The following is a 21,403-nucleotide window of genomic DNA, read 5'->3' as shown; positions in this document are numbered from 1 at the left end:
GACCGAAATTACTAGGTATCTACATAATTATGGAAAATTTTGATTATCTTTTTCAAAAAGTAAAAAGAGTTACGTACACGCGAGGTAAATTTTCGTATAGGAAACATACCTGGAGGCTGGAAGGGGTCCTAGACAAAATAACAGTATGATGATCCGGCAAGAAACGTGTTTCTCGGATAGGTACTATCTTACTTAGAATTTTAAATTTTTGTTAATGATAGATAGACGGACAAACATACAGCGGCGGCTTAGTTATAGTTCGGTTGATATCATTCAGATAAGGAACCTTAAAAAAGGCCAAATACTTGCATTTATTTTAAGGTACACAAAAAAAATAGGTACGTATTTATGGAGATCGCTTAACTTAACTCTTTTAATTATTACTTTAAATACCCATTGAATCATAGCTAATTTGATAATTAAGTTAATTATTAAAAATACCAATTATTATTTTTATCATTTATAAAATTGAAGGTGGATATTTCATCTTTAAATATGTTAGTACCCCATAAACATTTGATATCTACCAATTTAATACGTGGATGAGAAGACCATCCGAAATTATGTAATAAATGTCAACACCTTGCGGCCTTTATCAAATACATTAATGGGATATTAAGGATAAGGGCCGTTTTAGTGAAACAACTTTATGAAAATTAATATATATTTCAGTTTTGACGATCCCGACGTCGCATGGAACCTATAATGCTGTTATAGACAATAGTTTTTGCGTCTACTCCCCATACAAAATCCACATGGCTGAATACCCTCGGTTTCACTCTAAGCCGTCCAGCTACATTTCCCAGTTCCCGGAACAGTCTTTCCACGTCTCTTAAGTCAGCCAATGGATCAGTTTCAGAGTAATGTAGGTACACGGGGGCAGATACTCTAGACAAGTCATAACGAGGTGGAACTGCGAATCCGTATATTCTCCTGTTAACAACTGGTCCGTGATCGTAACGTCTGAAGTCTCCGCCAGCGATCGCTTGACCGTAGTGCGCTGCTTGCCTCAACGCAATACCAGCCGGGTAATGACCCAGTATTACTGGTAACATAGTCTGGAAGTAAGTTAGCTTATTTAAAGATGCAAACATGGCAAGATCTTTTAGGCAAACGCACTCCGCTGTGCGCCGTATCATATCACTTATTATAATCTGAAGGGTGTGGTTGCTGGTGTAATTAAAGACACATGAGGCTTAACACTTACGCCTCAGGGCACAGAGACACACTTTGCATGACCTGAGAAGTGTTGCTATATTTATGGATATAACTTACGAATTGGTTCCTCTACTGTCACTGAGAAAAAAGAAAAGCCACATGGACTGGCGGACGGTAAGACAGACAGACGCACTGATCCTGCGATTCCGTTTTTTTTCGGTTCGAAACAAAACAATATTATCATTTTTTAATCTATATACAAATAAATTCAATTGAAGCGAGTCTCTGTAATTTTTAATGACTAACTGCCTGTGTAGCTACTTGTTTATCCAGGCTAATCTTCAAAATTGCTGAAACTATACTGATGGAACCTTGACAGTTTATTAGTAGCGTAAACCTTGGAGGGAGGGACAAGCAATAGGAATAACCGATAGTTTCAATCGGTTTGATTTAGTAACTTTAGACATTATAAGTCTTAAGTGAAAGTTTTCTAAAAAATTTATAGATTTTGCACATGCACTTAAAATTATTAAAGCATAGGAGCATACCGCATTGTGCTGTCCTTCACCACTATTTCCAGCTATAAAAAATATAACTTCACTGCAGAGTGCTTGAGTTTCCGCTCCATCCATACAAAACTCTTTGCCTATTTTTGTATAAATTGGTCTTTTACCCAAAAATTCTGCTATGCCACGTCGTCCAGCCATTTCCTAGATGAAAATATTGATTTATTTCAGCGAACACATTTGTGATACTTTGACCTAAAATCTCCTCTGAATAACCAAAAACTAACTATCATGGTAGGTATTTAACTTTAAGTAACATAGTTATTAGGAAACAATAGGGTATTGCTCCGTAATAACTATAGAGCGCGAGAAAATAATAATCTCAAAATATTTTTTATTAGCTATCCCTAATCGTCGTAAAAATATCGTTTCCGTTGCTCACGAACCACGAACTATTTGTGGCTATGCGCATCAAATTATGCCCAATGATCATCCGGAAAAGTTTATAGATAGTTAATATCCATCCATTTCCGGATACATTGTATGTACGCCACCACGATAAGTATGAATCCTTATTAATAAAGATTAATTGATGATTCACAGATTGAAAGATTACATAACAATTAAAACTATCTAAGTTAAAACGGTTACCTCAATTCTCCTTGCAAAGGGTGCTAATGCATTCAGTAACGGACTGCTATTGTGGCGCATATATGCTACGGGTGCCATCGCTTGCATTGATATAATTTTCTTATTATATTCCGGTCGTAAGGATGCCATAACAAAAAACACCGTGGTTCCCTGAGAAAATCCGATGTAATGCAATGCAGACTTTCTTGTACGTTGGAGCACAAAATCTATCATTGCTGGCAAATCTTTATTTCCTATTTCATCCCATGAGAATTCCCAAAAGGCAGTGTTAAGTAGAGCGTCAGGATTAAGACGCCTGTGTCTTCTTGAGAAGTAGTTTCCTCGAGCATTTCCCATCCAAACATCGTACCCTTCCTCTGCCAAAATGTATGCTAAAAAAATTGTTTATTAGCAAAAATTTAATTACATTTGTATTCAAAAACGTATGCGATACGACTCAACGCATTAAGGCATATTCAACTTTTTAAAATATGTATCTTGCTATTGGCCATCTAAAAATCTCGGTTGTATTCGTGTGTATAGAAAAAGACTCAAACTGAATTCTATAGGTTTATGTGTCCTATTGGCTATTAATATTGGTTTTAGATTGAGAACATCGATAATCGATAAACTCGGATCGCAAACGACTGTGTGGAAAGGAGGTCTCTTGGAGTTACATATCTTTTCCTAAGGGAGCGATAATTAGCTAATACGGCATAATGCTCTGAAAAAAGAGACCATTCACATTTCTGATTGGCATGGTGATAAAAGACCTAAAGAATTGTTGACGGTCGCTGCAAATTTAGTCGGGCATTTTATGGAACGAAGCATACTTTACTAAAACCGGAGACTAAAAACCGCAGTCTAAGTCGAGATGGTTGAATACATTACTCTTATGAAGAGCTACATATTTATATCGTTTACCGAATACGTTGGGTCCTTAAACGTTCGGTTTACCGTACCTATACGCTGGATCATCCAACGAAGTATAGTAGCAAAAAATAATTATTACATCACCCCTAAAAACCAGATAAGGTAGTCATCATCTGGTGAAAGAAGGGATCTTCAGGCAGAAATGCAGCCGGCTTTCTTAGCATTATGCTAAGCACGCATGACTTGTATAAATTATAACTAGTAACAAAATTATAAGGTCAATTTTAATATTTTCAGTAAATAAAAAAAACTTTGATTGTGTTTACAAACAATTAAAAACTAAACGACATTGCTGCACTAATTGCATCACTTTGTCGACAATGTCTATCCGTTTCTACTTCTTGGCCTATATACTTAGGTTATGAAAAACTTGTACCCTTACCTAGAGAAGATCCTGGTCCCATTACAAGAAAATCTGCAGATGAAGATAATAAGCCATGCATTAAGAATACAACAGGCTTATTCCCAGGTCTATTGTTTGAGTCTCTACCATGAGGAATACGGTGCAGTCCCAAGATGTATCCATCTTCAGTCGTAACAGAATGTTCTTCCAATGGATAGTTATATTTCCTTACCAGATTAGGCTGAAATAATACAAGTAAATTTTATATTTAAAAGAATGGCGCCTAGTCACTTAACTATTTTTAATGAATAGAATAATATACATTATAATATAATAAAGATGATGGTTATGGAATCTTTAAGATGCTCAACTGAACATGATGCTGACTGGGTGCACCTAGAGGAGTGAGGGGAGGGAATGGGAAGGCGGCTTTTAAAATCATTTGCGGGTGTTTTCATCAGTATACTATTGCAATCTTTGGTTTGCCCTAAACGGTCACACAACTCTTTTAATACCTAATGTTTCATATCTAGGCCAGAAGATGGGTACGCTAAAACTAACTTACTATTTTCCACTTACCAAATCGAGTGTAGCATCTTCTATAATATTATCGGATACACGATTGCTAGATGTCTGATCTCTGAGCAGCTCTGCGATGTAGTTAGCCTGAGGGGGGAGGCCACCTGTAACAAACGCGATAGTACAACAGAACACAAGACCTATCCACATCTTGGCGGCACTGATATTCTTTCACAATACACCAATTTTTTATAACATTTGTCCAAGGCAGATAATCCTCGATCGTATCAGTGGTTGATATTATAAATTAATTATTTAATCTGAAATGAAGGGTTTTATATATCGGCGATATTTTTTGGTAAGTATCTTAATCCATACGTTCCTAATTAATTTATTGTGTACAGTGAATTAATTAATTTATGGTGTAATCGCTTAATTATTTTCCGGGTAATAAAGTTTGGTCAATGAATCAGTGCATACCATCAGGAATGATCTCTTCTATCAGTGTTCTACATAAGTGGCAAGGTGATTGACCACTCAAAAATGTAGATGCTCAATGGGGGCAAGGCTGCCATAGGTGCCCGTGCCATTAAAGAAAGACGTATATGAGCCGGCCGTGCAAGTGATCGAAGGGAAGAATTCTAGATCTGGATAGGATCGCGATGGAAATAGTCATGTCTATTACGAACTTGTTCTAGAAGTGGAAGCACATAATATACAACAATAATTGTTATTAAACAACATTTTTCTATTAATCCATTATAGTTTTAATGCTGATGTATTCGCGTACAAAACTAACTAATTTTTCACTCTGAACTTATGCGATAAGACAAAAAACTCCACCATTTAAGCACAACATCACCTATCGATTTACGAGTAGCCCGACTCCACTCGTAGGCCGCAATACTGACCTGGAGTCTCGCGCCAGCGATTGGAGTAGGGGTCAGCAGTTCTGGAAAATCTGGGGGCAAAAACTTGATTCTCTGCGGGAGAATTCGGTAGCCAGCCTCAGTTCATATTGGAAGGCTCCGAGATCTCCTAGGAACGCACCGGTGCCTCCTTTGCACAACGCTTGTAGCACATCCCGGGAAGATTAATGATTCCCTCCTCATGTAGGTATGTCGCATGCGTAGAGTATCTTAATTACCCAGTACCTACGATTTCTACGTGGGACTGGGACAACGTGGGACTGGGGACACTGTGGTATATGTAAAAATAATGATGATTTTAAAATCCTAATCGCATTAAATATTGCACCGGAGTATTCTTTGGTCCTACACTGAAGATTTGATCACTGTGTATTAAATCTTTATTACCCAGGTAACAGGTATTAATTAATATTAATAACTTAATCACATGGTTGATTATTTTATCAAATCGAATAATTACATAGGTATACTTAGTTATCAAGTATTATTTATTTATCAACTAACAGTTTCATAGACACTGAAGTTATTTTTTCTCCTTAGAAAATTTTATTATCTATCGTTCTAATAAATAATCGTCGAGTTCTCATTTAAAAGGCAGCCCATTTGCATATCACAGATAGAATTTTCTTTTTTTTCAGATTGCAAAATGTTTTAACAAAACGATTATTATCAACAAAAAGTAAGTAAATGTAGGTATTTACTTTAACTATATACTTACTTATACGTTCGTAAGGACACAAACTTAAGCCCTAGTATTTATCCCTTTGTCAAGTAGGTACTATAAGTTCTGAAACAATCGCGTCAACGCATCGTCACACGCAACACCGTAGTAAGCCCCCTGATAAATTAATTAATCCATTTTCCTTTGTTCGGCTCAAAATTGAAATTTGGCTAAATAGCTTGTATTCTGGACATAAGATACTTTTCACCCGAGAAAAGCAGCAGAGTAACGTATCCGGTGGATTTTAGAAAATATGCTTTGTTGACTAAGTAGGTACTACCCGCTCAAGACCGATCTTGATTGCATTTCACAAATATTGCTCGTATATACTTTTATTCCAGGTAATACTAAAGGTTCCCATGGAATTTTTAAAAAACTGAAAAATGCAGTTGCTATGCTAATGGAGAACTCTTATGCATGAAGCTTTTCTCCCAATATTTTCCTTGACATTACAAGCAATTTATATTTAAACTGCTTAAAATAAAAACGCGCATAACTCTGAAACTTAAAAGTGCGTGTCGGGAATCGAACTCGGTCCCCCCGAACCGGAAGCCGAAGACTTAACTACGAGGCTATCACTGCTTCGGGTCATTGGATATATTACTTAGGTGCGAAAAAATTACAAAGCACTATCGTTGCTCGTATATGAAAGAAAACTTTGAACAAAGTATTAAATACAAATTATGTACTTAATCATTTTTAAATTTTACTTGAAAATGTTGTAGAAAATAATTAACCAAAAAACAAAGAAACTTTTTAGTTGTTTAACAGTCAATTTAGTATTTTTCACAATTTTTTATGAGACTTACGTAGAAGATAAATACCTACTATTTCATTGTAATTCTTTAAAAATTAAGGAAGGTATGTACCTACTTAAGGGTATAAGGGTCAGTCGTAATTAGGGTCAGGAGCATATGACCCTTCCTGAAACCACTTTTACCTTTTTCCGTTCTATTATACAAAGTTATAACCGGTAGGTATAGGTCGGTACTCGGTATGTACTAAATCGCGGGGCTGCTCTGGCCTAATAAGTATTATCTAGATAAATGTATGGCTGTGGAGGTTCGATAATGATCTTTAACTTAGCTCGGAAGAACATTAAACCGCTGATCCCAGTCGCGATTTCATCAGGTCAAAATAACCTGATGAAATCGCAAAGGATTGCAATTTTACCCAAGCCCTTTCCCACGTGGTAGCGTAATTGGTCTAAGGTTTGCATCATATTGGAGAGTGTACAATGTACATTAGGTTACAAACGATCATATTTATAGCAATGTGATTTTAAAATTATTATTTTTAACCGTCTGATTATACCTAGCTATTATAACTTCGGCCCACGTTGTCAACCGAATAGGTCCATGTAATTGCAATAAAAAAGAATACGTGTAGTGGTACGGCGTGGAAGCAAGGACGACTTTTGGTGTACTAAATACTAGCGAATATTCCTTTAAAACAGCCTTGGGATTTTTATGTTTTTACAGGAGTAAAAGTAGCCTGTTTTTAATTGGTTTTTATTTGTGTCTGGTAGACCCACTACAAACAGGCTGACTTGACGTTTCGAAAGTACTTGTGGACTAGGCCTATTTGAAACAAATGAATTTATAATTTTTATTTTTTTTAATTTTTTTTTGGACGTTGAAAAACGACTATTTTTTAATAATACATAATGTTTCTGTAAACTTTACAATAAAAAGTAAAGAAATTTGATATTTGTCCAGGATCAAAAGTAGCCAATGTCCGTCTATTTAACTAAATGGACGGACATTGGCTACTTTTGAGTACTATCTCGATGCCAAAAATCAAGTCGATTGGACAAACAAACACACACATTATCGTTTATAAAATTAAGTTAGGATGAGAATTCAATAATCTCTCTAGATCTCGTAAGTTATTATTGTAGTACAATTATTTACGCTTAGGTCCCCAGTTAATAACTTGTTCAGATTTCAGTTCTGACTCTGCTACAGCTAAACAAGGTCCATCCAAAAAAAATACTAATTCGATTCATATTATATTTACTAGTATTAACGTGCATCCGCTACCTTATTCGTAAAATACTCTCAGCACAATGCATGACCATTTGCACCAAGATTAATGGGATTCGTGGTTGTGATGATGGGGAATTGTCCACTACACTGCAAAGCGTGTTCTGTTATTACATTAATTATTACGGTGATGGTTTAATAATATTTCAAATTGATAAATTAAGCCTTTTTCTTATTTTTGAAAATGCACTGCTCACTGAACGGTCAGATGACGCATTATGGCGGTTTTTAACGCAAGTCAATTTGGAGAGTACTCTTCACTAATAATAGTAAGACCAATTTATCCACGGACCAAATGTAAACGTATAACTGACAGGTCGTTCGCCTAGTGAAAGGGTAAACTATATTAGTCTTCTAAAAACAAAATAAATTTTAATTTTAAAAATTATAAAAAAAACCATACCCTTAAATATCCAAACCCAACCTAACTCAACCTAAAATTATGTGACATGTGACCTGTGTGTTGTTTGCTTGCATTTGGTCCGCGGATAAATTGGCCGCACTTGAGTTCAATAAAAGATTTACATGTGGAAAGAATATTATTTTATTTATTGTATAAAAGCATGTGTAAAAGAATATTAATTTGACCCTTTTTTTCTTACAGTAGTAAAGGACTTTTAGTTGTTTTAAGTTCATTTAAAGAACGGTCATAACATTGTATACATTTTATAGAAATAATTTTTTCACATATGTTGTATACATGCCGCAGTTATTTATCATTTACAAGCTGATTCTTCAATGTTTAGATAATGCCCGAGGATTACAATGGACAATAACTGACACAATGTTAAATGTATTTCTCTGCTGAAGATTATTAATCAACAATTGAAAAATTGGCCCCAAACAAGTGAATTCAAGATAGTTATTATATTCTTTGTGTAATGTATATCTATTATAAGGCAATGAAGCAATGTGTTATATCACTACAAATAAATATATCAATCTTAATTCCTCTGTTTAATTAAAATAAGTTAAAAAAAAAACTAACACTCCAATAGTAGGCAATACTTATTTCAACTTTACAAATGCAATATCAACTAAAATCTATTTTTCCTGACCTATCTTACAATGTAAACAATCTTTACTTTTTATTGTGTAGTTTTTTTTTAAATTATTGTTTATTAACTTTATTGCATTATTTTTTTTTATATATCTAAACCACAACACTAAAAAGTAATGAAAAGTTTTTTACTTAATAAGACAAGTGACCAAAATGATAAAAAACAGAATTCCATGATAATAGTCTAAGATGGAAAAGTCAGGCTGAAGGATAAGGCAGCTTTTTGAACCCATTTCCCTAATCATCTATTCACTGTCTTTCCCTTTGCAGTTTGTCTATGCTGGTTCTTTCTATCATTTCTCAGAAAAGCATACAGATTCCCAAGTATTCATAATTGAAAAACAAGTAACTAGTAACATGCAGTTTTGTTAACAAGCTTTACTACTTTTATAATAATGCAATATATATTTTTATTGGAGAAAAAAAAGAGCATAAAAAGGTTTATTGCTCAAAATTAAAGATATTATCTTAAATGTGTTAAATCATGTTAAAGAACTAAAAGAAGCACTTTTTTCAATTACAGAAATCTGACATTTTGAAGTTACATGATTAAATCATCATCATCATCAGAATCAAGTGCTGCTCTTCTTCTGTCGAACTTAACAGTGCTTGTCGATTTAGGCATCTGCTGATTCAGAGATTCAAGGAGTTGAATCAGTTCCTGCTCAGATATTCTAGTACTGACTTGTCCCATTTGAACCATTCTACAGATCATGTTTTCCACCATAGCTCCTTTTTCCGGTTTACTTAATTTGATTGTATTTACTGTAAAAAAAGAAACAACTTGTTAATTACACACTTATGATAAGAAAAATTAAACTTGAGCTATGACAGTTTCTGCTGTTTAGACATTTGTCAGCATCATATTTATTTTGTAGATTAGCATGCCTCTATGGTACTCACAAAATGTGTGATTATCTAATTGCAAATGTAAGCATAATGTAATGTGTAGGAGTTTAACAAATATGCTAAATTTCATATGCTCAAGCATATAATATAAGAAGTCAAGAGCAATTGATATTAAAATATAAAGAAATTACATCTTGCTCTGGCATCTTGGCTCAGTGCTTGTGACAGAATTGAGTGTTTTGCTTCTTCCATTGCTTGCATTCGTTCCTCTTGGGCCTTAGCTTGATTTGGATCACCTCCCTGAAAAATCAATTCAATATTTAGTGCATCACCTGTTTTATTAGCATACACATCACAGATTGATAATATATTGATATCCATTAGTCAAAGTAAGACAAACCACAATTATAAACATTTTTTAGCCATATCCAGTCTTATCAGTCTAGCCCTAAATTTGCAAGATCTTAACTGATATGTTTATAATTGTTAAAATATACTCAATTTACTGACTGAAAATTCATAACTTTTGTTAACTATAAACAAAAATAATAACTTGTCTCAACCACTCTCATAGCCAACAGACACTGACAGAGTTTACCTTAGCCTTTTAATTACAAATGGATTAACAAATAATCCTACAAATGGGTTTGATATTTGTATTCAGCCTAAACTGTTGTATAGGAAGTTGTAAAACATCCATGCACTAATATTGTAAATGTGAAAGAGGTTTTGTTTATTACATGTGTCAACCACTGTACCAATTTTGGTAAAATTTTACCTGTTTCTAGGACAGCTATTGAATACTTTGTATATCAGGAAAACAGTTCCTGAGGTAATTAAAAAAACGCAAAAATCGCAGACAACAGCTAGCTTCTCCATAAGTTAAAGTTTGCCATCTTGAATTATAAAACAAAACCATTTTATAAGGATGTCTCCTCAGCAAATAAAATCCCTGTTTTGTATACTACACGTAAGTGAAAAACTGTATTCCAAAAGAAGTTTAATTGTTCTTTACCATTGTTGATATATTAAAAATCTATGATTTTGATATAGCCAATCAATAAAAATTATCATAAATCAATTATAACCTCGATAAAACAAATCTTACCCCATGTTGTGCCTGTAATTGGGCTAGACGCTGCTGCCTTATTTTTTCTAATTCTGGATCAGCCATTTCTCTAAATTTGACAAACACTAAATAAGTTGTTAAATGATTCTATACCGACTAGAAAATAAATCAAAAAAGATGATTTTAGATAAAATAACCGAAATCCGAATCAACTTATGATTCAACAGAACTTCCTAAGATGTTTGACAGTTGACACTTGACACAGACGCAGACCCATGGAGTAATATTGTTCTCTGCCTTGGACGGACCATCAGATAACTTCCACAAAATAGGCTACAAAAATGACTCATACGTATTTATACAAATGTTTTTTTTTAATCTGTTATTAAAACAATGATTTAAATTATGAAATCTTTAGATGAAGTAGGTACGAAGTTAATGACATATATAATGAACGAACGAATTTTTCGTCCGCTGTTTTACACTAATTAGACCCATATACAACTATTTCTATTCGTAGTTGTAGTATAATTTAAGATTATTTACGACTTTAAGTACCGCATCCAAATGAAGGCTTGTTGTATTCATTTTAAATGCTCCATTTATGTCGACAGTAAAAGACTACCTCGTGCGCCCATATGGTGCGTTTTAACGTTTACCAATGAATCGTTACTATTTTCAATGCATTGATTTAATGTTACGTTGCTTGTATTCGTAACAATGATTTAATATGTTACTATCGTATTTGTAAGCTTACTGGTTTAATGATACACGGTATTAAAAAAAAGACAATGGTTTATAGTTTTTTTAATTAACAAATTCAGATTCTGGTGCCGAATCGATGAAAGAATCTCTTTAAATTCTTCGGTTTTTACCAGGAACTGATAAACGGCCACAGTCACTTCAATGTGTAGGTACCTAGAAGTTATTTTCGCTTCAAGAAGCTAGCATATTCTATAATATATCGTTTTCAATCTTGCAAGGTGGCACTATAACAAGACTATTTAGTAGCAAGAGTACGATTCCAAACCTCTAACTTATCTTGCTTACCTTTATGCAAAACAATTAAAAATATAACATGCTTTAAAACATTGAACAAAAAGATCGTGAGAAAAGTTGCATACCTTATCCATAATCTACACAAGGGCGTGTGAAGTCTAGCAATTTGTTCTTAGCTAGCTGGGCGGGACTGGGAACCCCTCTAATACTGACAGAAGACCTGTGCCCTGTAGTGTCGGTAATGGGCATTTATGATGGTGATAATATTATTGTAACGTGTCAGCGATTGCAACAATGTTTTATTTGTAAACCGTTAATACTATTCTTAAATCTGTCTTTTTTTACTATGCTTGGTGTATTTTGCTTCGAGCGGCCATTTCCAACAACTATTGCACTTAGAAACTTAGGCTTATTTTTTTATTTTTTTTACAAATATGTAGGCCTTTATTCCTAGCAGTTTCAGCGGGCGCCTTCGTTGTAGGTCCTGAGATCCCAATGCTGCGTTGCATGGCAAGCTTCTGGACCTGTAACTCTTTAAATATCGCTTTTACTAATTTTTTAATAATATTGATCATTTGATAACTTTTGCAAGTTACTACTATAAACTTAGGATAGCACAACATGGCCGCTCGGAAAATTACTAATTGCATTAACCAGTATTTTTTACAAAAATAATAGTAAAAATAAAATAATATTTGCTTAAATTTCTATCAATATAATTACAAATATAGCTGCTTATTTGATATGAAAATATTTTTTAACTGTTTGCACTATCGTGCCACTGAAGAGTTTGATATTCGACTTTCCCAAATTCATTACAAAATGCAAGTACTGCCAATTTATTTACTGCAACTGCCAGTCTTCCAAATGCAACTAGATTTGCAGGCCGAAACGTTGTTTTTTCGTCGTTTATACATCGCAACATGTACATTGCATGAAATTTTACTGGATCACCTGAAAATTGCACAATAACATATTATATTTATCATCTGTATCATGAATATCAACACATTTAAGGCCGCGTTTCTCTCCCAGAATGAGAAGGGTTTAGCCCATAGTCCGCCACCTTGGCAAAGTGCGGATTGGTAGACTTCAGATGCAGGTTGATCAGAGATATTTATTTAAAGTTCATCATTCGAGGTGTACGGATGAAACACGGTTCCCTCGAAAGAAAAGCCGATGCCTTACCCACTGGGCTATCACTGATTAACATATTTATAAAATGAGGTTAATATGTCGGAGCTGAATCACAAATTTTAATACAAAAGCGCGCAGCTTGCCATTCTTCAGACGAGGTGGGGAGCTTTGAGATCCTTGAACAATCCGACATATATACTTGATATAGATTAAAATTTACATTGGCAACTGTCGAAGTTCCGATCTTGGCAAAATATTGCACGGAGATAGCTTGCATCCTAGAAACAGATATTGGATAATTTTTATCGCGCGAAAACTAACGGTGCCCGTGTTGCGACGACACCTTATAATAATAAAATAAGTACATGTATAGGGTACGTATGAATTTGCGATTCGTTTTTATTAAAGTTATAAACTTGCCTGGATACGCCAGAAAATCGGATCCAAATTTTGATCCTGATGTTATATGAAATCCCTTTTGCCACAAGTCTTTGAAAATGGCGTAACGACTGGCTCCGTTTTTATCTAATACACTGGGTTTTAAACTGGATATTAAAACTACTTTTCTCTCTGAAAAAAAAGAATTTCAATGTCAGCTCAGTAAGTTATTTTCCAATCCACATTTAAGCTCATACTTGAACTTTTGGGGCCTATTATATAAAAACTTTCCTACCTGCCTAGGTAAAAAGGTATAACCTACTTATTAACTTGGGCATTACAAAAAAAATACTGATGTATAAACACTGTGTTCTCAGTATTATATGGAGTACAAGCAATGAGCAGTAAGCTGAAAGCTTACGATATGTGGGTGTATCAGTGGATGTTTCGAATATCTTGAAAAGACCATGTCTACATAGCCACAGAACAGAGAATGAGAAAGTCCACTGAGATTCTAAAAGTGTACAAAGGAAAAAGCTCGAATATCTGGGAAATATAATGCACAATCCAAAGTATGATAAAGGCCCTAGGCTTGGTAAAATGCGAATTTCCTGACTGAAAAATCGACATACATTATATTTATATCTGCCGCCAAGCAGCAAGTTGCTTCTGAAATAAACATGTCAGTGGTTCTTGCCTGTAAAAAATCTGTCACAAAAAGCTCTGATATAGCTACTAAAATAATTGAATAATTGGGAGCACTTTAAAAAGTTACAGATACCTGTTTCTATATAATGTTCAGTTGGTAAATGTACAAGAGTGTTCGCTGGTGCTAAATTAGGTAGTTTATTTATTTCTTCTTGTAATAAAGCATCTTTGTCAATATTCACATCTGTAAGAAAATAAAAATAAATTATCCTCATAATCAGCGTCACATCCCACTGCAGATCCCAGTATGTCTAAGAGTCTCTGTCATATGAAACACTGCTCCTACTAGTTAGTAGACTGCAAAACTTGACAGAAAACCTAATTCTATATCTGTATAATTCTATCTAATTATTTTCTAACCAAGACATTAAACCAAAGTATTTTGATTGAAAGAAAGAACTTGCTAACTACTAGTCCAAATAGAACAAAACTTACTAGATGTTCCTTTGGACATCATCTTTTGTGTTTTGCCTGCAACAATAATATCTAGCTTTTCTGATAACTGTTCAATTTTTCGTTTACGTAGAGCCTCTGTCTGTTCAGCTAAGGTCCTGTAAGAATTTCAATATAACATGTATTTCAAGTCATCATGAAAATTAAAATTAATAAAAGTCTAATAGAGTTCACAAAGGATTTATGATTTAAAGAAATGTAATCAAACTTTTACTTCATATTAAAAAATTAAAACTTATTAAGGCAACAAAAAATTACTTAGTACTTAAACTGATATGTTTATTGTTACATTACATTATTTTGAATGAGGAGTTTTTTAAGAGTGAAGAAAAACAATTAAATACTTGTCATTTATTTTATCTATTTCCTGTTTTTGCTCATCCAAGAGATTATCATTTAATTTTGGCAGTTCAATTAACTGACAAATTTCTTTTTCAACCAACAATGCTGCTTCTTCAGACATCAGAACCATTGGCAATCCTATAATTTTATAGATTAAATTAGTGGAAGGTTCAAAATGCACAAAAGCTTTACCAATTACTAATTAATTATTAACTACCTAATTTACATGCCCCTTGGTAAAGGCAAGTGAGTGGGGGAGATAGAAAGAAAACTTGACCCCCCTCCACACTATTTGTGTACAATTTTTTTACTGTGTCCAATCTACAGCAACAAATATTAAATCCATACTACATAATATTATACATGTGACAGTGTATTTTTTTGTTTGTCCTTACTTTACACCCGAACTAAGCAACCAATAAACTGGATAGTTTCTAATCACAATGAACCTGATGCAAAGAGACTCTTGAGAAAAAGACTGACTTTGTGGTTTTAAGTGGAGCACAAGCTTACAGTTCTAAACAGAGAGATGGTTAATTCAAACATTTTCCCGAGGTGAGAAAAAATATGCGTAACCCAAATATAATGATGCATTTAAGTTTGGAGACATGCCCCAACCCAAACGTGGAAAAGGGGCGATTACTTGAAGTACTGTTGTAAGGCAATAAAAGTTTTAAATCATTAGATTCATGAGCAATGATCAAACACTGGTTTAACTAAGTATAAAAAAAACTTCTAAAGCAGTAAAAAATATAATAACTTACCTTGAAAGTCGTTTTGACGAGGAAATGATGGAACTGACCCGATCAATGAGCCACATATCCGATGATTCAATCGAAGATAATGCCAGTCTAAGAAAAAAGCACGGAATTTGTATCAAATTGTTGTTGTAAAAAAATAGTTATAATAAATAATGTTATACATTTTATTCTCACCATCTGAATTCCAGATATACGCCACCCCATTGCTGACATATAAAGTTATCATGTTTAGTCTTGCGAGATAAAAATTTCCTTAAATGTATTTTGATTTGTTTATATGACCATGTACCTCAGTCCTCAGAATGAGTTTCAGAGTCCAGACCTCTATACTCTGAAACTCTGAAACCCATCGAAGCAACATTTAAATTCAAAGCCACAGAATCCACAGATTATTACGATACTACTGTTTGGTGCTCAGATACTAGATAAGTAAGTACCTATATACAGTGTTTACAACATTGACAAAATGACAGGTGACCCCTTAGGGTTACCGGTGACCCCGAGCCTAACCCTGAGCCCTGGTCAGTGACCTCAGATCTGCAAAATATGAAAAAGAATAAATGATAAGAGATGACATGATCTGCAGCGTCAGTTCTTTGACACGAGAATCAAAAATCAGTTATCTCACAGTCATATTTATAAAGCGATTGTGACATAATGATAAAAAGTTAAAACTGCTGCTTTATTTTTTACTCAATATAGAGACGTACACAATGTATGAAACCAACGACAGTTACCCGGTACGAAGTAGCAACATATTAAATCTATATACTACATAACTATGAGCGTAACTCTGTTGTAACTATTTGGTAAATGATTCTGAGTCTAATACAGCTGATAGTTCTTATGAAATGTAATGAAAATTTATTTTTAGTTCTTAGATAGGCCAGTACTCTGCGTCTATGGTCTTCGTAATTTTTTAACTGTTCATACCTAATTCATATCGTAAATAACGTAGAAGTAAATAAACATTCACCGCCCGGCTTCCTATAAGTTCTATAGGTACAATACGTAGCTGAAATTAAATATAATAAACTAATTATCGAATTGTAAAATACTAATTTTTATGTTATATGGCTTACAAAAATACCAATTGATGATTTACAAAGATTACATAACCTCAATCTAAAATGGCAACTAGAACAATATTAGTTGGTGGGTAAAATTGATTTTTATGTTTTTTATTGTTTATTAGTCATGATAATCTTTATATATGTGTATTGAAGTGCTAATTCTTTCATTCTAGTATGTCATGAATACGTAGATAAATTCAGTTATAATTAATGTTTGTTGTGATAAAATTTACAACATTTATTCACTTATTGTAGGTACCTACCATATATGATTACCCTAACTATTGAAATAATTTATTTCTAAAGGTGGTGGCACCGGTTTTGTGGGGACACGCTTGAATAAGCTTCTAAAAGTTAGCAACTGTAATGTCATTAATGTATCTCGAATGCCTGCTGCTAATAATATATCTTGGACTGCAGTAGAAAGTTCAGGCTTGCCACCTGGCACCAGCGCTGTTGTTAATCTTGCTGGACAACAATTTCTGGATTTCACAAAATCATGGACCACAGGGTAAGTCACTTAAAACAACAATCAATACATAAGATATAGGTTCAAATTAATAACTGCTAAGAAAATATTTCCACAGCAGTTATTAATTAATATATAACTGCATAATTTGCTGGCAAAAATCATTTGTTAATTTGATTAAATTCAACTAGATTAGATCTATTAAAAAACAAATTACATAGTATTAAAATACTACTTTTAAAATTATTGAACTCTGGTTATAAGTATGAGTGATAAAGTTTATCCTGATTTTTTTATAGAGCATTGTCTGTACAAAACCATTATATTTCATAAACTTGATAAATTAGTGAAATAATGTTTTTGCTGCTTGCTACTTCAGTCAATCCAAGCTGTCTGGAAGCCTAGCAGTCTGCCCAGCTTGCCAAGGACATTAGAGAATACAGCAACATAACAATTTACTCATTGTAACCAAACTAACAAGCCCAAACTTGCTTGGGTATACCAATTTGTAGTTGAACCTGAAGCCAACATTTGCTTGACAGTTGACATTGAGACTTAAGTCCTGCACAGCTGATTCTCAGATAATAAGCATATGAAACAAAACAATGTGAAAATTGTTATACCTAAAAGAATGATTAATAAAGCAAATTGTAAAGCAAAATATATTATAAAGGAAACAGGAATTGATACAATATAATTCTCTTTTTCTAGCTTTAAACAAAATGTTTTTAATTCCCGAGTTTACACAACAAGAGCGCTAGCTACAGCCATAAATACAACTCAAAATAAACCCAAGGTATTCGTGTTAGTCACCGGTGTTGGGGCATATGAACCATCTGAAACTAAGAAATATGATGAATCCAGCCCAACAACAGGACAAGATTTCTTTTCAAAACTACTTGTAGATTGGGAAAAGGCTGCTACTATAGATCCACCTGTGAGACTAGTAAGTTTCTTTTTTTAAACATATTGGGTATTTAAGTCCTATTTTTAATTTATATAGACTAACTCTCCAGCAAGTTTCTGTTGTGCAACAAAGACTACATTTTGTATTCAATGGAGCTGACCCAAAAATGTATAAGACTATATAGTATATAAAATAAAAATAGTCTTCCCTTGGCTAAATCCACATCATTATTTAAAGTAGGTTAAATAATTTCTGCCCATCAGCTGAAAAACCTGAACTGAAATGATATTGATAATTTTATATGATATTTTAAAGTTGGCGATTATCCATATGCTTTACTAAAATTACAATGGAAAAATTTATCTTTAGCAAAGTTACAAAAAAAGAAAACTCCAAATATATATTTTTTGTTATTTTTCCTGGAGGCTTTATCAATTTTTTTTCATCATTAAATTGCTTCAGTACAAATTGAAACCTTTGATCACTTGATACTAACTTAATCACAATAGTGTAGAGTATTGAATAGCTTCTAGCTATATTAATAAATAAAATGTAGGTTTATGTGTATATAACAGAAGTTAAAAATCAGTTTTTTTTAATGTTACAGGTAATAATAAGGTCTGGTGTAGTAATTGGTCGTGAGGGTGGGATGATTAAAAACATGTTTTTGCCATTTTATTTTGGACTTGGTGGTCCAATTGCATCTGGCAAACAATTTCTACCATGGATACATATAGAAGATTTAATAAGATTAATACAATTCTCCATAGAATGCGAAGAAGTTAAAGGCATATTGAATGGTGTTGCACCTCACATCGTCACAAATGCGGAATTTACGAAGGTATTAAGTAATTCTATGTCTTTCGCTTATAAAAGGATATAAAGTCAAATGAAAAGCTTCATATTTTTGTTATATATCAACACTCTGTCCCTCTGTTTATCTGTCTGGCCATCTGGCAATTTGTCTGGCAATTAACTTAAGTAGGAATCAGGTGATAGGCCAAGTTGGGACAGCTATAAGTCTTTTCAAATTACAAGTACAGTAAATTCAAACTAAATGCGTCTGGGTGAAGTTGGAGATGTGCGTTGTTACCCTCCCCGCTACACCGGACACCAGTGGCGTGCACGGATTGTTTACCAGGGTATGCATACAGCAGGAATCTTGAATGGCAAAAATCCTCCAAAAAAAAAACATGTATGAAGTGCACGCCACTGCCGGACACCCAAAATGTATGTGGTGCGCAACGTCGTGCGCAAACTTCAGGGGCGCATTTACGTGTGAATCGTACTGTACGAGAAAATAATCAGAAAAACTGCCATCTTGAGCTGATCTATCAAATTGTAAATATGATCTCAATTCCAAAATGGGGAGGTACCTATATTTGTTCAAGTTTCTGGCTTGGCTTGCACCTGTTTTCTTCTGAAACTCATAAACATTAAAACTGAAATTTATAGTTGTTTTAAATTGTGTAACTACTTTAGTGAGGAGTAACATTTTTAGTGCAACAGCATAGGTTTCCGCTTTTTTCCTAATGTACCAAATAATTTCATCAGGATCAACAGATTAATTTTTTTTTCAAATACAGTGTAAACTCTAAGTAATGACACTGAAGGGACTGTGTGCTTTATGGCGTTATAAAGAGTTGTCGTTAAATGGAGAGAAGAAAAATCAGAATTAGAAAAAGAAAAAAGTTTATTTCAGACAAGTGGTTACAGTTTGAAAGTTTGTGAACAACTAAGAATATGAAAACGTATAGATAATCCACGACTCCGACTTATTAGTCATGGTAAACAACAGTGTACACGTGCAAGCAATCCCAACTTGTAAACAAAAGAACGAATTTCTTAGAAAGTTCGTGTGGATGATGCTGACAGTCGAGTTTATTGCGGGCTAGCGCACAGCTGCGCAGTTTTTAGTAATTTTAGCAACTTAAAAGGTACTTTTTTGAGGGTGGGTGCAATGCTATGTAGAGTGTATCATTGTATGGAAGACAAGCTAAACCAACCAAAACCAATTAATTTCGACGCTTTAGGGAGTTCGTCGCTAAATCGAGGGACGTTACAAGGAGTTTACACTGTATAACTAAAACATTGAGGTTTAATTTTTTTCGTCTAAAGTTCTTACTTTGTTCTCTATTGTTAAAATAAATATGTAGCTGTACGGTGACAAAATTGTAATGAATTTTTATTCTTTTTGCAGACATTTGCTAAGGCGCTGTCGCGACCTGCCATATTTCCAGTGCCGGAGTTTATATTGAATTTACTTCTCAATGAGGAACGTGCAATGTTGTTAACAAAAGGACAACATGTTACGCCTAAACGAACCTTGGAATACGGATTCAAATATAAATATCCTAAGATTGAGGATGCATGTAGAGAATGTGCACATCTTTTACCCAACAACTAATAGGACTGTGTTAATCTCTCATTATTTAGAAGTAGTAGTCTGTTTTTTATACTCATATAATGTGTGATATGTTTGCAATGGTGTTGAAATTAACTTAAGTTTCAAAAAGTATGTTTAATAATTTATTCTCATATATTATGTAAGAACTGTCCAGTAAGTTGATTTATCTCTCAAGACCGTTAAGCTTAAGTTGCATTATTGTTTATTATTTACACGTTAAGTATTACGCCAAATACTTACTGTCAATAGGAAATCAATATATTTATACATAAAATGTTTTTAAAATTATTTAATAATTAATTTTATTTTGGGGTAGAACCATTAAAGCAAAGTTACCCTTACCATTACTATCACAGGTACTTGTGAAGCGCTCACATAATGTATTAACATAATTAAGATGGTGATAACTACGAGTATGTTCGCAAACTTAAAACATAAGTTACAAGGGTTCAAAACGCGCCCTGAGAGCCCCCAACAAACTTAGCCAGGTTAGTATTTGGGTTCGATTCCCTCAACTGGCAATGTTTGTCTGATGAACATGTATGTTTTACAGTATCTGTCTGGTCCGTGTGTTTATCAGTATATTATGAGTATTTATGTATATTATTCATAAAATAATACATCAGTTATCTTAGACCAATAACACAAGCTACGCTTTCTTTGGGTACTAGATGGCGATGTGCAGCATGCACCTTTAACTTTCAAAGCAATGTGCGTTTTGAGCAATTAAAATATCACCTGCTTCTAACGGTGGAAGACATCGCGAGGAAACCGGCTTGCCTGAGAGTCTCCATACTGTTCTCAAGTTGTATCGAGTCCACCAATCCGCGCTAGGCCAGCGTGGTGGTCTATAACGGCCTTAACCATTGGGAGGAGATCCGTGCCCTGTAGTGGCCCGGTAATGGGTTGATATGACGATTATAATGATTTATAATATATAACATAATATTTAAACTCAAAAAGATGCCGGTAGACGTTATCCGCGAGATTTAAATGAATTGCATCTG

At 33.9% G+C, this 21,403-nt stretch overlaps 4 protein-coding genes across 5 annotated transcripts; 1 reads left to right on the top strand and 3 right to left on the bottom strand.

Moving 5' to 3' along the window:
* Window positions 1-668: 668 nt before the first annotated feature.
* Window positions 669-4,299, bottom strand: LOC120630486 (lipase 1-like). The gene is made up of 5 exons (XM_039899729.1): window positions 4,150-4,299; window positions 3,610-3,811; window positions 2,316-2,686; window positions 1,707-1,868; window positions 669-1,058 (listed from the first exon to the last, which is right to left on the bottom strand). Exons 1-5 carry the CDS (start codon window positions 4,297-4,299, stop codon window positions 669-671), a joined length of 1,275 nt encoding a protein of 424 aa, XP_039755663.1.
* A 4,061-nt stretch (window positions 4,300-8,360) lies between these two features.
* Window positions 8,361-11,023, bottom strand: LOC120630597 (programmed cell death protein 5). Its single transcript, XM_039899862.1, has 3 exons — window positions 10,802-11,023; window positions 9,885-9,993; window positions 8,361-9,609 (listed from the first exon to the last, which is right to left on the bottom strand). The coding sequence occupies exons 1-3, from the start codon at window positions 10,865-10,867 to the stop codon at window positions 9,386-9,388; spliced, it is 399 nt and encodes a 132-aa protein (XP_039755796.1). The 5' UTR covers window positions 10,868-11,023; the 3' UTR covers window positions 8,361-9,385.
* Window positions 11,024-11,553: 530 nt separating this feature from the next.
* Window positions 11,554-16,266, bottom strand: LOC120630366 (tRNA-splicing endonuclease subunit Sen34). Of its 2 annotated transcripts, none has more exons than XM_039899573.1 (8): window positions 16,251-16,266; window positions 15,715-16,077; window positions 15,544-15,630; window positions 14,782-14,917; window positions 14,420-14,535; window positions 14,058-14,168; window positions 13,319-13,468; window positions 11,554-12,715 (listed from the first exon to the last, which is right to left on the bottom strand). In XM_039899573.1, exons 2-8 carry the CDS (start codon window positions 15,764-15,766, stop codon window positions 12,519-12,521), a joined length of 849 nt encoding a protein of 282 aa, XP_039755507.1. In that variant the 5' UTR covers window positions 15,767-16,077; window positions 16,251-16,266; the 3' UTR covers window positions 11,554-12,518. The 2 variants fall into 2 exon arrangements, with proteins under 2 accessions (XP_039755507.1, XP_039755508.1); XM_039899574.1 differs by lacking the exon at window positions 16,251-16,266 and having other exon boundaries at window positions 15,715-15,879; window positions 15,978-16,074.
* A 74-nt stretch (window positions 16,267-16,340) lies between these two features.
* On the top strand, window positions 16,341-20,684 carry LOC120630365 (epimerase family protein SDR39U1). Its single transcript, XM_039899572.1, has 5 exons — window positions 16,341-16,695; window positions 16,920-17,124; window positions 17,794-18,028; window positions 18,597-18,830; window positions 20,190-20,684. The coding sequence occupies exons 1-5, from the start codon at window positions 16,671-16,673 to the stop codon at window positions 20,394-20,396; spliced, it is 906 nt and encodes a 301-aa protein (XP_039755506.1). The 5' UTR covers window positions 16,341-16,670; the 3' UTR covers window positions 20,397-20,684.
* The last annotated feature ends 719 nt before the right edge of the window (window positions 20,685-21,403 follow it).

This window comes from Pararge aegeria, chromosome 16 (genome assembly GCF_905163445.1).
Source record: "Pararge aegeria chromosome 16, ilParAegt1.1, whole genome shotgun sequence".
Taxonomy (NCBI): Eukaryota; Metazoa; Arthropoda; class Insecta; order Lepidoptera; family Nymphalidae; genus Pararge; species Pararge aegeria.
Note: the sequence above shows the minus strand (reverse complement) of the source record. Positions and strands in the feature narration are given on the sequence as shown.

Coding starts and splice junctions, on each gene's coding strand:
- LOC120630486 (XM_039899729.1), bottom strand. CDS start 4,299: ATGTGGATAGGTCTTGTGTTCTGTTGTACTATCGCGTTTGTTACAGGT. Junction 3,812..4,149: donor AAGATGCTACACTCGATTTG/GTAAGTGGAAAA, acceptor GTATTATTTCAG/CCTAATCTGGTAAGGAAATA. Junction 1,869..2,315: donor CCTTTGCAAGGAGAATTGAG/GTAACCGTTTTA, acceptor ATTTTCATCTAG/GAAATGGCTGGACGACGTGG.
- LOC120630597 (XM_039899862.1), bottom strand. CDS start 10,867: ATGGCTGATCCAGAATTAGAAAAAATAAGGCAGCAGCGTCTAGCCCAA. Junction 9,994..10,801: donor AATTACAGGCACAACATGGG/GTAAGATTTGTT, acceptor TTGATTTTTCAG/GGAGGTGATCCAAATCAAGC. Junction 9,610..9,884: donor CCAAGATGCCAGAGCAAGAT/GTAATTTCTTTA, acceptor CTTTTTTTACAG/TAAATACAATCAAATTAAGT.
- LOC120630366 (XM_039899573.1), bottom strand. CDS start 15,766: ATGATAACTTTATATGTCAGCAATGGGGTGGCGTATATCTGGAATTCA. Junction 15,631..15,714: donor GTATATCTGGAATTCAGATG/GTGAGAATAAAA, acceptor CTTTTTTCTTAG/ACTGGCATTATCTTCGATTG. Junction 14,169..14,419: donor GATGTCCAAAGGAACATCTA/GTAAGTTTTGTT, acceptor ATTTTCTTACAG/ATGTGAATATTGACAAAGAT.
- LOC120630365 (XM_039899572.1), top strand. CDS start 16,671: ATGGCAACTAGAACAATATTAGTTG. Junction 16,696..16,919: donor AACTAGAACAATATTAGTTG/GTGGGTAAAATT, acceptor TTATTTCTAAAG/GTGGTGGCACCGGTTTTGTG. Junction 17,125..17,793: donor ACAAAATCATGGACCACAGG/GTAAGTCACTTA, acceptor CTCTTTTTCTAG/CTTTAAACAAAATGTTTTTA.